This window comes from Falco rusticolus, chromosome 3 (assembly GCF_015220075.1).
Source record: "Falco rusticolus isolate bFalRus1 chromosome 3, bFalRus1.pri, whole genome shotgun sequence".
NCBI classification, from domain to species: Eukaryota; Metazoa; Chordata; class Aves; order Falconiformes; family Falconidae; genus Falco; species Falco rusticolus.
Window position 1 is genome coordinate 98,026,213 of NC_051189.1, and position 14,855 is coordinate 98,041,067.

The 14,855-nt window shown below is 36.7% G+C and overlaps 1 protein-coding gene across 1 annotated transcript in view; it reads left to right on the plus strand.

Annotated features, from left to right (window-relative positions):
* Positions 1-14,855, plus strand: part of RANBP9 (RAN binding protein 9) — a 40,853-nt gene that overhangs the window by 8,728 nt on the left and 17,270 nt on the right. The window contains 3 exon segments of the mRNA XM_037380093.1: positions 653-764; positions 12,601-12,653; positions 14,673-14,840. Coding sequence (XP_037235990.1) covers positions 653-764; positions 12,601-12,653; positions 14,673-14,840 — 333 coding nt within the window.

Below are 14,855 nucleotides of genomic sequence, written 5' to 3' on the forward strand. Positions count from 1 at the left end.
AGACAGCTTAACAGAGCTGGCATTGGGCATTCTGATGGCAGAGCTGATACATAGTGAGCCTTACAAGAAAAAGGAGTAGGAGCTGCATTAGCTCAGTTACAGGCTGTACCACTAATGCTGTCCTGAAATAACATTCAGCACGTGGAAATGAATTATGAGTTGTATTTTCTATATAATGACGGATGTTTACTCTGAAGGACATTAGAATTGAAGTATCGTAAATAACTTGACAATTCAGAGTGCTAAGCAGTAGAAAAAACTCTGTTATATCATGTTTCAGTCTGTACAAATGAATAAGCCCTGTGCATTTGAGAAATCATACAGTTCTTTCAAACCCAGGTGGACTTTTATCAATTTTGTTACTGTGATGAAACTTTTTTCTAGTTTCCCTTCAAATAATTGTAGAACCTTTTAGAACAGTATATCCAGAACTTCTCATAGCATGCTCAGTGGCAATGCAGGTGCCTACAATGAAAACTTAGTGTTGGGGGAAATATTCTTGCATAAAAATGAGACTGATTAGAACATTGTATATTGTTTGCTCATTACATAAGCCTTCTGTTTTGAATAGTCAGTATGTATACTTTTGAGTCATCTTCTGCAATTATCTAAAATACATTTTTGTTGTGTTTTGAATGCAATTGTTTTTCAGGTCATGGAAAAACTCCAAAAGATGCTGCTTCTGTTCGAGCTACACATCCTATACCTGCAGCCTGTGGCATATACTATTTCGAAGTTAAAATTGTCAGTAAGGGAAGAGATGGGTAAGCATTGAGTGCATTATTAATTAATTAATTAATTATTACTTGAAATACTATCTCACATTATCTTTCAGTCAACAGATCTTTTTGGTATCAAACTTATTTCCATCTTTTTCCACGTTTTGTAGAGCTGAATCCTTATTCACGAGAAGTTGCACTCTGATATTTGCTTGTTTTAAAGGAGTTGATTGTGGTATTTATTGCCCACAAATCAGTCTACACAGTAAATACTGTAACAGCATCTTCTCATTTTCTCTTGACAGAGAAATTAGGGTTTGGATGATAATACTTTGACCCTGTTCTTACATCTAAAGGTGATGGTTTTTGACTGTATGGCTTTACAGACTTTCATGGGTTTTTTAGGAAGTTTTTAGGGTATGCAGCAGTCCAACTTACCTCCTCAGTGCAGTCTTTTCCTGGAGGTCAGATCAATTTTAAAATGGAAAGTTGTTCTTAAGGCTATTTGTTGAACAGTAATAGGAATGAGGGGGAATGTTCTGAATAGGTGCCTGGGAATCCGTCACCCTATGGAAAGAACAAGAGTTGATGAGTGAGTGCAGCTGCTGCTTCCCAGAATCCATCTGAGTTATGAATCTGTTGAAGCGCAGGTGATACCATGCTTTTAAGTCTACTGAGGCAGATAGAATCTCACCTGGGAATGTCCTGAAGTGCTAATGAAATCTGTGCTAGGCCACTTTAATTCCTCTTCATCTATCACTGCTTTTGGCAGAGGCTGTGTTTTAAACCCGAGATATTATGTTGCCTATGTAGGACTACATAAGCCATATTTCTTTCAAATATGCTGTAGTATATACTGCGGTTCTACTTTAGGGTTCTAGTCAGGATTGAATGTCCTTGTCCTAGGTACTGTACAGGCACGTTGCAGATACTTATGTCCTGTAGTGAACATAAATCTCGAGAGAAAAGAGCTATGTTGTAGCTCTTTGGATGAAGTTCAGTACCTTTGTTTTTCCTTTGTCTGTCTTGCTGCTGTTTGTTTCTTTCATTCTCCCAGTGTTCTGTAAGCCCTCTGTAAGTCAGAAGTATTACAAACTTTTTGTTTTGCTTATAGTATTACAGAGAAACTTTGAAAGAATAGCTTCTCAGTACTGCTGCTGCCTTGTAGGGGCATTTATGAGTTTATCGGCTCTGTTTCCAAAAATTATCTCTGGGAGATTTCTTTGCTATGAAAAGCTTACGTCTGTAGTTGCTTCTGGCACACTATGAAGACCTCATTATTTTAAAATCAAGACAATAGAAATTAGTGTTTCAAGTAATGTTTTACTATTGATTTTAGGAACATGTTTTGTGGGTTTTTTTAATTCCTGAAACATTTTTTAAAAATTGCCCTGCTGCTGTCAGGGAAAGATTCTTACTGTGGTTTGCTAGTGATGCACATGTCTCTTCCTGAAATGTATTTTTGTCTGCTTAGTTTGGAAGCTAGTTTTTTTTGAAGTGATGGATTTCAAAAAGTGTCCATGGGTGTCATTTTACATAGCTCCTCTAACGTTTTACCTTAGACCTCTTTGTGTTGCTTTTTAGTAATTTCTAATTCAGTAGGCCACTCAGGGCAATCCTACAAAAGTAGAAAACACCTTTGAGTAACGTGTTTCAAGGTTTTGTCATTTAAATGGTTATTTGTGAGGTGTATGTAACTAAGACTTGTGAAGTTGTTTGCTGAGATTGCTTTAAAAAAATGGAGGGGTACTTTTTTCACTTAATGATAATACATACTTCCTTGTCCTTGTTTCAGCCTTGCGACCTTTTCTTAGTGTCACTTTATAAAACATTAGCTGCATAATGAGCTGAAGTGTTGACTTTTTTCATTGCATAAGCTAGTATGGATGCTGGGGAATACTGTGCACAGAGCCAAAGCCAAATCTGGCCTAGCTGCTAAAGAGCAGGGGATGACTTGTGGAGCCTTGCTGGATATAATGTGTCTATCTCTAGATCCTGTTTTCAGGTCCGAGAGGTCTTTGACTAGATACTGTGTGAATCTCTTGCAGTTCATGTTACACTGTGTTCTAACTAAGAAAATGTTTCTGTAGTAAGTAAACTGGGGAGTTTAATGCAGACATAGACAAGTAGGTCTATAGAAACCAGTTTGTGTCTGATAGGGTTTATTAGTTCTTTCTCACTGCCTGTTGCATTTCACCTGGCTTGCTCCAAGTATATTTTTACCATTTTTTTTTTTTCTTCTTAGCATCTGGCAATAGGAACAGAGTTCAGGAAAACTGTAGAGGACCAGCATGTAACTAATAGTGTCAATTAGTTAAAATTGCTTACTGTTGCAAAAGCATCTATTCTCAAGGCATGAGCCTAGCTGCAGAAGCACTACAGCTGTATTTTACAGTACTGTTTAAAATAAATCTTGGACTACCCGAGGCAACTCAGATAACTGTCTGCAAGCTGAAGTACAGCTTTCAACTTTCATAAATGTCAATGGATAATTTAATGGTGTTTGGAGTTCCCTTTGATAGTAGCCTTTACTACTTACATATTTTTTTATTTCTGGTAAACTCAGCTTAAAGTATTTAGTCCATGTACTGTGTTACATGGGCAAGTATAACAGCATTCTTGCTTGTGTGGTCTATGTAGCATGACTTGCCTCAAATCATCAAAACTCTTCACTAAAGACCTAGTTTAGGAGATTTAACTTTTTTGTGCTGCTGTAGCACTTGATGGCACTGCTCCTGGAATATGATCTTGGTGTATCTCAAAGTTGCTGGGCAGTCACAAAGATTATTCTCCCCCTCTGAAGGAGCACAGCTTTTTTATAGTATAGGGCATGGATATGGCATAGCTTGCCGTATGGCTTGTTGTAGCCATCTGTGTGCAAGAACAGCATTGGTTTTGTCACACTAATAACCTAGGTCATTACGTTTTTACATATTTGGGGAGTAACAGTTGAGTAGGAATCTGAAGGTGCATAATATACATTAGTTTTGCAGATGTTCATGATGATCAACTTCTAGGCATTATGGACACATTGGAGAAAGCACAAAACCAGGCTTACTGTGAAGTAAGGAATGGGTGTGGAGGTTGGTGTTGCAGAGCAGATAAACAGTGAAGTTGGTATTTGATACCTCATTGAGGGGTGATAGGGCTGTGCAGCAGCTGGTGGTAACAGATGAGAAAAAGGGAAGTGTGAATTAAAGTTAATAAAAGTAATAAGGTTGAAGTATCATTCAGACAAAAACTGCCTTAGTATTTGTACAGTGCTTGGCAATGAAGAGTCCCAAGATCTTTTGTGCACTGCTAAAGTACAGATATTTGAAATAATTATCTTAAATATTTAAAAATTCTTGTTAAAAGTGCTAACCGGCTGTCATATTGCTCTGTAAATAATTCTGTTGTTTTTTATTTCTTCAGTTTCCCTTAATATCATGTCTCCTTTTGCAATCTGAGGGCCTCTATGTATTTACATTCTGCTTTTATAGTATTTTTGTTTTGCTTTTTTTGGCTTTATGTGGAACATTGTGGACAGTGATGTGAGTGATTTGAGATCACGGTAGATGAGTAATGGGTGTAAGTGTGGGGAACAGTACCAAGGTGATGGTTAGAAAGCCTGGTAGGAAGGAGAGTGTTAACTGGAGTAAATGATATCTGCATCTCTATTGAAATCTCCAGTTAATTTAAAAATAAATAAATACATATATGTGTCAGTTAATGCAAAGTATTGCAGAAGTACTGTCAAAAATTCTGATGTAGTTGGGGAAGCTAAACATAGTTTTAGCTTTAAATTAAACCTTTGTAAGCTCTTAATGCAGCCCTCACTTTTAATTGATCTATCGAAGAACCAGAAGTAGTGTACGTGGGTTTTGTTCTGTAATTTCTTAATACAGATTCAAGGGAGTGAGTTAGGCATGGCATTGCCTTGTGCATACAACTCTATTTTTAGTTTCATCCAAATCTCTAGAATAGGAGCTAAATTAAAGCAAACTACAGTGGTGGTCTAGGAATGGGAATGAACAAGGGTGTGCTACATCCTATGGACCTGTTACTGTGATTTGGAGATATAAGCCTTAGTCTCTAAATTTGTTACAATACTATACTGTACCCTGCCTTCCCAAAAATGACCACCATGGTGGCCATTCTCTTAGCTAGGTAAGTGTACTAAATGAGACTTTTCCTAGTCTCTCTCAAATCTTTATTTCAGTCTTCTCATGCTGCTTTTTGCTCAGTTCAGTTGTGCTGGTCTACATAGCTAGGTCCTCTGGCTTTGTGTGAAGTGGTAATGCATCTGCCTTATAGCCCCACAGTTAATATTTCAGGTACCATTCAACGTTTCCCTCTTTCAGACAACTAAAGACACTTACATGATGTTGTCACAGTGTGTGTAAACTACAAGTCTGATAGCTTTGTGCTCTGTAATATCTCTTGGTTGAGGCTGTGAGCTTTGCTGTAGCCTTAGGTTGTATGTACTCTTTGGCATTTCATACTGGGCATAAGCATACTCCTGGTTCCACTTTACTGGGGGCTAGAAGCAAACTACCTTCCATTATTTCGTGTTATAAACAGCTTATGTGTATATGATTTACTGAGTGATCACCCATTTCTACATCAATTTCAGTCTTAGGCTTGTTGATTCTTGTAATGGATCTCTTCATTTCCAGTCAGGGCACTGGTTTTTGAATGTTTGTGATTCTTACTCTGAACTGTAGTTTGAAGACTTTGTGGTGATTTGGCCATGAGAAGAACCAGTCTCTGAACACTCAATATGTTCACATCCTTTGTCCCAGTTTGTGACTGCTTATGTCAGCTTCACGGTAAACCTGACTACCTCGTTCTCCAAAAGTTGACCTCAGGAGTGAGTGAGTTTTCAGCCTGGATTGTTCCCCAGTACAGCTGGTTTTGTATCGCTTCATGGGTAGCTATGGCAGCAAAAGAACTTAGGGCAGAAATGAGTATCTGGCCTCAGGAGGGTGGGAATGCTACTTTTGGTCATGGTACCAGTTTATGCCCACTTAATTTTGATTTAAATAAAGCTTTTTGTTTTCTTTTTAAATCTGTCACCAGGAGAGACTTCTTGTCTGTTTCCTTCCTGGGGAAAATGCCTTTATCCTTGGTGTCTTGAATTTCTGTCCATTCTTTATCTTATTCATTGATTTGTAAATACAATTACTAGCAATGGGCAAATGGTAGTAATGCCATTTACTTCTAGATAGCCTTTAGTGTGTTCAGAACAGCTAAGGAAGATGTATGCTTAAAATGCAAAATCCTCTAAGTGGATGTGCACTGCTATTTTTTTTAAAAGAAGAATGAAAGCAAGAATTGGAAGTGGTAAGCTATCTACAAGAAAATATGAAAACTAAGTTTAGAAAGGCTTTAGTCTGCTAGGAGATAATACTTAGTTTACACTTCTGAGCACGGTTGTTTAGTCTGTGGTGCGGTTGTACTGATGCAGATCTTCATGGGCATGCTTTATATTCCATGTGTAAGTTCTGCTAAATGTATGGCACTAAAATGTTACTACGGCAGCTCACGTAAGTAATCAGTATGCTTCTTGGTAGAGCAGTGTTAATAAGGCTCTAGACACCTGTTAGGTTATGGCTGGTTTTAACACTGGCTATACAATTGGTCATCTGTTGTTTTGGCAGTATCTTGTATTAGGTGTTGTGTAAGTGATGAAATGGGTGAAGAAATAAAAAAGGAAAAACTATCCAAAACAAAAATATCATGAGAATTAAGTTTGCATTTTTATGACACCCATGCCTATGGTTAAGCCTGAGCTCTTTTACTGCATTTGAATGATGCTTGTGGAATAAAAATGCTGTGTTGTCTTCTAAAGTATGTATGTGTAACTCTTTAAAAAGAAACCTACTTTTTTTATTGCAAATTCTGTTGCAGTAAGTTGGCTTTTCCTTTAGCATCCAGTATACCCATTTTCTTCTTCGCAACAAAAATGCGAACCAATAAACAAAATGTAGAACATTGTCAGTGGCTGTTTTGTCTTTGCACACTGCTATTCTAATACAAAAACTTTATGCAGTCTCTTAAGACCTATTTTTACAGTTTTGATATGTCCTCAGCAGTTGTTACAATAACAGGCATCTGTTACCACAACATGCAAACTTCACTCAGTTTCTGTTTACATACAAGTATGTCTTGGGGCTTTATTAGCAGAATACTTGTGTGCAGAGTAGAATCTGGTTAAGTGAAGTAGCTTTCTTGCATTGGTGTCTTCATTGGAATAGCAGCAGCTGCAAGAAGAGATTGGATCGTGAATCAGCAAGTGTATTTTTCCTTGAACTGTAGCAGTGCTTCATTTTTTTTACCGGAGTGTGGGAGACCAGGCATTTGACAGAAACTAACAGCAACTAAATGAGAATTACTTGAGGTTTGTGTTTAACTGGTCAGAAGTATGTGGAACTGGAACAAGAGAGTTTTATTTCTCTGTTGATGTTTTCTAGAAATCAAGATTTCTGATGTTAAAAGAAAATCAAGAGAATGTATTTAATTTCTTGGTCCTTGCCTCTTGCAGAATTTTTTCAGTTGCTTCCTTCTTATGAGGTTCATTGACATACAGCTTATAGATGATAATCTTACTGTAGCCTGGACTTAAGTTATCTTATTGTCTATGCAACTGTTCTGACAGTATGATCCAAAAAAAGGCTTTAGTGCTTAGGCAGGAGTGTCACAAGATTAAATTGTGCAACCTCAGAAAGCGAGAGGGATGTCAGTAAATGGGAATCTTTATAGAAACGTTACAGGAATCACAAGGAAAATGTTACAGAAATAACAGTTTCAAGCACTATGCAAGATGAGTGCCTGACTTTGTTTTGTTTTTCCTCTCTATGTAGAACTGGATTAATCTGAAACCTGGGTTTATCGTGTTCAAAGTACTGTTTCCTTGGAAACATTCCGTAAAATTAAACTTGTTTTCAATTTGAAATGAAAGACTCAAACTGTCTATGGCATATTTTGAAACACTTAAATAGAGAAAAATTTAACAGCTCATTTCTTATTGTGATTGTGCAGACAATAAGGATCTTGGATTAGCATATTCCTACAAAATTTTAATGCAGAGTAATTATATCAAAGATGAAATTTAGATACCTTTTTATTGTGCTGTATTTCTGACCTTACAGTAGAGCATCAGTGAAGACAGTGCAGAAAACTGTAGGAGAACATTATTCAGACTTTTTATGTCCTTCCAGGTCAGTTGTGAAGGCCATTTTAGAAAATCAATTAGTCTTAAAATTCTTACAGTGTTGCAGTTTTTCCTACTTTTCTAAGCTACAAACTTGATAGTAAAACAAACCACCTGTTGTGTACGCCTTTTTTCAGTGTTAATTCTACTTTTCTTAATAGTCAATTTGAAACATTAGGATGTTTTCAGTTGCCTTATTTATGGGTGTAAATATCTGTTAGTGCTTGGACTTAGGCTCCTTACAGACATTATGGTAACTTAGGTTTTAACACCATGTGGTTGAAGTTATTTTCTTTAAGTGTATAGCATGTAGGTGATAAGATACCAGGTTATTTACTTGCATCATTACCAAAAGAGCTTGGATTTTGAAGCATGATGTAGCAGGTCCCCAGGTTAAACTGTCTTTAATAGAACATGTAGGCACAGTGAAAATCAGAAGGAATTTGGCACTCTGCAGATAGCAGGTTGCTAATGAAATCTCTGTCGTAGGGAGGCTATTATGTTGGTTGGGTTGAGGTTTTTTTGTTACTTAAAGGCTAATTTTTTTACTTGTCTTTACAATTACATAATGGAATATTTGTTGGTTTTTATTTTTAACTAGAGAAGTGGTTATTTAGTACTTAAATTTATCTTTAGCCACTAGTAAGCATTCAGAGGTACCTGTGATTTAGTATAGTTTTTGAGATTCTATATTCCTCTTTATGGAATGGGTGGCATAGGATGTAATTAACCTGAGTTCTGGTTATTTTCAGCTTCCATATTGAAAGATCTTCCACATACCTTCAATGCAGTGGCTAAGAGATCTAAAGGAACAGTTACACAATTCTGATTTTTATTTGAATCTTTTATAGGAACTTCAGGGTTTTTTTCTTTTTCCTTATGTTTTAGCAGTCTCCGGTTCTGTACCATGTCTTACTGCTATTTTTTCCTTCTATTTAGTTCTGGTTTTTTTATTTCTCACATTTAGTCTATTCAGGCAGCCAAGTAGAAACTTCGGGCTCCAGCAAAAAATGTGTATTTAGCTCTTTGACTGGAAAGATACTTGAGGAGAAAATAGTTATTCTGAGCTTGCTGCTGTTTATACATTTCACTGCAGAGAAGCCTAGGCTTCTCAGTCTGTTAATGGAAAAATATAGGTACCATTGTGCCTGTATTTTAGACATGGACTTGACTTTAGTTTTGTGTCAAAAAGTTGAATCTTCAGCAAATTTTAAACTCTGTACTTTTGTAGTATTCCTAAAAAGTCTGACATAGCTTGCAGTTGTGAACTGTAAACTAAAAGATAAGCCAAACATTAAAATGGTAACCTATGTCTTTAATGAACTGGGATAAGAATGAATTCAATTTGAAATTAAAATCAAGGGTATGTAAGATGCTGTTGCTTTCTTTGTCTGTAATACTAATTTGGCTGCACTTTAAATCAGTTTTCAACCATAGTTTCTTATTTCAGTCTCTCATGGGTTAATTTCATGTATTCCATGAGCGAGTTTACATGTTTGTAATCTTTGGAGCTCCTGTAAGACTTGAGCACTTTAGTGAGGTGATGAGTAGTAACCGGTGGGACCAAAATACCCACAGAGAGGGGATTTTTAGTGAAAAGGGTCCCAGGCCACTTCCTTCTGTCTGGTAAGTGATCCTCCCCCCACAGCAGCTGGGGATGTTTATGGGTGGGGGGCTGAGGTGGAGGCACTGTTCCTAGCTACCCATGGAAGTGGTGAGGGGGGTGGCTTCAGAACCACACCGTTATTCACCCTCTCCGGTCTCTTAAACCGTGCTGTGTCACAGCCGTTTTTGGAAGGGGCTACGTGTAGGCGTGAGCGTGCTGCTTGCTGGCGTTGACAGCTGTGTTTCCCTAGGCCCCTGTTACAGCATGGCATAGTCTGAGTGGGCCTGGTCCTCCCGTCTGTGGCTATCTCCTAGACCAAACCCATTTGTGTGGCAGGACAGCAGGAAATGCATCACGAACGGACTGAGGGCAGCCTGGACCTGTGTTGCACCCGGGTGCTAGCATGGGTGATTGCTGTGCCTCCCTGCTTTTTTATTGTGGGCTAAGAGGGGAAAACTGAAATACATAGCTCTGCCACTGTTCTCCTGATTCTGAGACACGTGATATGTGAACCTTAAGGAAGCAGGCAGGAGGGCAGTTTATGTCATTCTTCCCATTGAAGCAAGGCTTTTTGCAGACAATGACTCTGAACCTGAATATGGGCAAAGCTTCTTTAAAAAACAAACAAAAAAGTTTTTTGAAGCCTATGAAGCTTATAGGTGCCAGGAAAAGAAAAAAGTTACATGTAGTGGTCTGGCGTAAATACAACTCCTGTCTATGAATTTTAGAGCATCTAAAGCCTGTCTCTCATGGTACTGTTTCCCCCCTCATTTTATAGTGTACTGTATAGAGCTGAAGATGAGATGAGTTATCCATCAACTATAACAAATAATAAATTAGCTTAATTGTTGAGCCTTTAATTTTACTCACTTCCTAACCATAAATTGTAGACATTTTTTCCTTTTGAAAGATACCTATAGTGAATACCTATTTTTGTCTAATTTTACTTGAGTTTCTAGTAGTACTAAGTCTCCTTGATGAAATGGTGTTAACATTCCAAGTAGTTGTAAGTGAATCCCAGGGAAAAAATATATACTGCTGAACATTTGTTGTTGGTGAGAGATGGTGTCGGTGCGTAGTGCCTTCTACTTGTTGCCAGTGGGTAAAGAATCCTTGTTCCCAGCTGTATTACATACAGTGGGTCTGTGTTCACTGTTGTTACTGAGTTAAAGGGGAGGCTTGGAAGATACAGTATCTAAGGGAGGAAGAATAAAGGTGGTACCCAGATGTTATCTAGATGATGATTTTCTATCTAGCATTTTACATTTTTGTGTAACCTTAATTGTGTTTCTGCAAGAATACTGAAATGCAACTTTGATTGGGATGAAAGGATTTTTTAATATGACTCACATAGAAAGGCTTTTTCAGTCAGAGTTCTTTAAGTTATCTAAAATTATTTTTAAAAATAAATTTCCTTTCTTTAATATATTTTCCTTAACAGGAGACTTTATAAAAGCAGTTTTTCAGTTTTTACATGAGAATCCTTCATGCATCAAACTCCAGACCATGCTAATAATAATTCTGCCTTTATTATTTAAGACAAAATCAAGGGGTTTCCACTTGTTGCTTTCATTTGCAATTGTTTCGTTGAGTGCTACTGCAGTAATGCCTCGGTAGTCAGCAATACAGCAAAGACTAATCCTTTTGTTTGTTGCCCCTCGTTTCGGCTATTCATTATGTCTAAATGTATCTTGCCTATATGGTTCTGAGGTTCCATTTCATGCTGGTATGTTGGAGGGAGAGGAAGATGGTGTCATACATTAGAAATTATCAGAGGAGGGCTTTGTAAATATCAAACATAGAGGCAGCTAAGGTAACTGTTGGAAGTGATAAATAGAAAAAGCACAAAACTCAGTAAGTACACAAGCATATAATTTCGGAGATTTGCTGCTCAGTTTCCTTCCATGTGAAATTTATTTAAAATAGCAGATTAATCTGTATTTCCTAGTATAATAGTTGCTTAAAAATCACATTTTATGAGATGGGAATACTAAGGTAGTGTTTGTTGACTTAAACTATTTTCAAATTGGCACGGGTGAATGTGTTGTTTTTTTCATAATTTTATTATGCCATGACAAGTTTGTTAACTAATTTGAACTAGTGTCAAAATGAATGTTTTGATAAACCAGGAAATGTTAGGTTTAGGTGATTTTTGGATGCTTTTTTCAGTTGATGAAGGGGGTTTGGCTTATTTTGGGCAGGGGAAAAGCCAAGCTTTTCTTTATGCTCTTTTGCTTTTTCGATTTCTGTTGTCTTGGTCATGAAATGACCTTTGATTAAGAAACAGAAGCAAAATTGACTTCACAGACTTCAAGTAGTGTGATTTGGGTGGGGGTGGAGTGATTATTCATTTTAGTGCTCTGTTATTTGCTATTAAATTGTTAACAACTTACTGGACACTGACTTTATTAAAACTACCATTTGTAAGGCATACTTTTGGAGTTTATTGACCTAGTCATAACTTATTTAGACTTTTAGTATACTAAAAGTATTTTCCCTCTTCAGTTTGCCAACAGATTGTCAACAGCTAAGTAACGTTGCTGGTAAATTTCTCAAGATAGCATTCTGCTCTGTCATCCAGCCCCTTAATGTTTTAACGTGATCTTTTCATAAGTGCTGTGTGAGGATACATTTTGCTGCAGAAATAATGTATAGTTTTGCATGTGTTTTGTAAAATTACTTGTTCCAGATAGTCTGCAAAACATGATTAGGTGTGTTGAAGATGATGGAATTGGTATGTGTATAGCTTTACCACTACTTTCAAAATAAGGCATGGCCTTTGGTTTTCTTTATTCATGCTTTAAACTTTATGGCTAATATGAATATTCTCCATTGATAACCCAGGATGCCTAAGAGAGGAGCTGCCCTTACCTCCTGCAGGGACAGAATCTGTCTATATTAAACCATATATGCTAGGAATTGCTTTTCAGCTTCCTTGCTGTTATGCCACTATTAAATGCCACCCTCAGAAGCTTAATTGGTATATAATTAATTAGCACAGTGTTTCTTGGCAATATCCCACATATATATATATTTTTATAAGAGGCAGATAAATTTCTTTTGTTCTTTCATTTGCACAGTTACATGGGAATTGGGCTTTCGGCACAGGGTGTGAACATGAACAGACTACCAGGTATGTTTCACTATTTTTTATGTTTGATAAGTTAGTTACGTGTTTCTTAAAATATGCTTGACATTGATGGGAAGGTTCTGGTAAGCAACAGAGTGACACCTGTGTACAACCCAGGTTATCTGTTATCTGAGTTATGTAAAACTTGCAGCTAAAAAGTTTAGCTTTTACTGTACACGTGCTCCAGTACTACTTCCCTCAACTCTTAGTGTTATTTGTAACATTATGCAGGTACCTTTTAGCAAACAAATAAATGTTGATGTTTTCATCATGTGACCTGATAAATCTATAGATTACCTTGTGCTGTAAACTGAATTTCTAGCAATAAAGATGAACTACTATGATAAAGACTAGTATGATAAAGACTTTTCTGTCAAACATGACGTGAGCTCTCCTGCTGTCAGTTTCCATACCTTTCCAAACTTACTAGTAAGTTAAAAACTTACTACTACATGGTAGTAACTATGTAGCATAGTTTTAAGTTTTGACTGTTTCATTGACCTGCATGGTCAGGGATGCTGTCTTGTTACCAATTATCTGTAGTATTTCTGTATAATAAATGCTTGCACATTTGTACATGTTGGTTTTCTAAATAGATATTTAAATATGTAAGCAAACAAACAAAACAACAAAAAAACCTCCCAACTGATGTATTTTTAATTGTTGATATTAGTCAAATATAAAATCACGTTGAATTTGTCCTAGAGTATTTGTGTTCTCTTTGCATTGTTATTTGCTTGCCCAAATATTCTGGTGGAGATCCTTGGGATGGTTAAGATCCCAGTTAAGACTGTGAGCCCAGTGAAGGCTGATGAATTATTAGTGGGTGGCATTAAGTTTATTATGACTATGATTTAGGATGCATTGCAAATAATTATCAAAGATACTACTAATCAATGTAACTGCAGTAAATTGGGGTGTTTACTGAGAGATGCTTAGTGTGGTGCCAGCTGAAGCTACTGATCATACAGATTAAGGGCTTAAGTATGGAAAATACTTTCAAATTAACTTGTTAGGCAGCAGTTTGACAGAAGAAGAATAAACCCACAACCTTTTACTCTTTAAAAATAATTTGAGTTACCAGTATAAATTCCTAGTCAGAATGTGTGTGTATATATATGACAACTGGCTATTTTTGTTAAAGATTGTGCTTTATATTATTTTGTATAGGAATTTAATAGATCTGTTAAGAAGGTTTTGTTGTGCCTGAAGGTATACTCCCTTTTCTATGTGTTTTTGTGTAATACTGAATTGCAGTGTGGACAGATATTCTTAAATGAGCCCAGACTAAAATTGCTTGCTATGAATCTCATTGATTAGTGTAATGATACGAAGCTTCTTAACTGGTTCTGCAGCTTCTTCACCTGCAAAATTAGCACCATATTTGCATACATAATGACATGCCTACTGGCTGTGACTTTCACCTTTATTGATAATTTTTTCCTGTCTTTTTTGTTTTAAATTTTTAGGGGCAGCAAAGCTAGTGACACTGAAGTCTTGAGCTTCTGCTATTATGCAGAGACTGCTTGCTGCTGAATAGTCATTGAGAATAATCAGGAGTAGAAATGTGTTTCCCCAGAGATGCATGTTTGGGTTTTAGCCAGGAAGAATTTGATTATGACATATGGTAGCAATAGTTTTGCAAGATGAAAGGGAGAATACAGAATCATCACTTGCTTTGTTGGGACATATCAGATCTGCATATAGCTTTTCAGATTTCAGCATCGTAGCTGATTATTTTTTTGGTGTTGATAATTTTGTATGTTCACTTAAAGAGAAAAATGTGTTATCTGAAATTGCAGTACCTGTTATGTGCTACAAATGGAATTACCTGTTCAGCCATTTTGATAAAGAAGTTGTCGTTTTTTAAAATGAAACAGATTTGTTAGATATGTTAGAAAGCAGAAAGCTGAGGGCAGTAATTAACTGTGTTAACCTGGTTAGAATATTCTAACTTTGCCTAGTCTTTCCATTATTTCATAATAAAGGAAACAAATAAATTGCAAATGCTTTTGTCTCTAGGTTGGGATAAACATTCATATGGTTACCATGGAGATGATGGACATTCATTCTGTTCCTCTGGAACTGGACAACCCTACGGCCCAACGTTTACTACGGGTGATGTCATCGGTTGTTGTGTCAACCTCATTAATAATACCTGCTTCTACACAAAGAATGGACACAGCTTGGGTATGGAGAAACGTT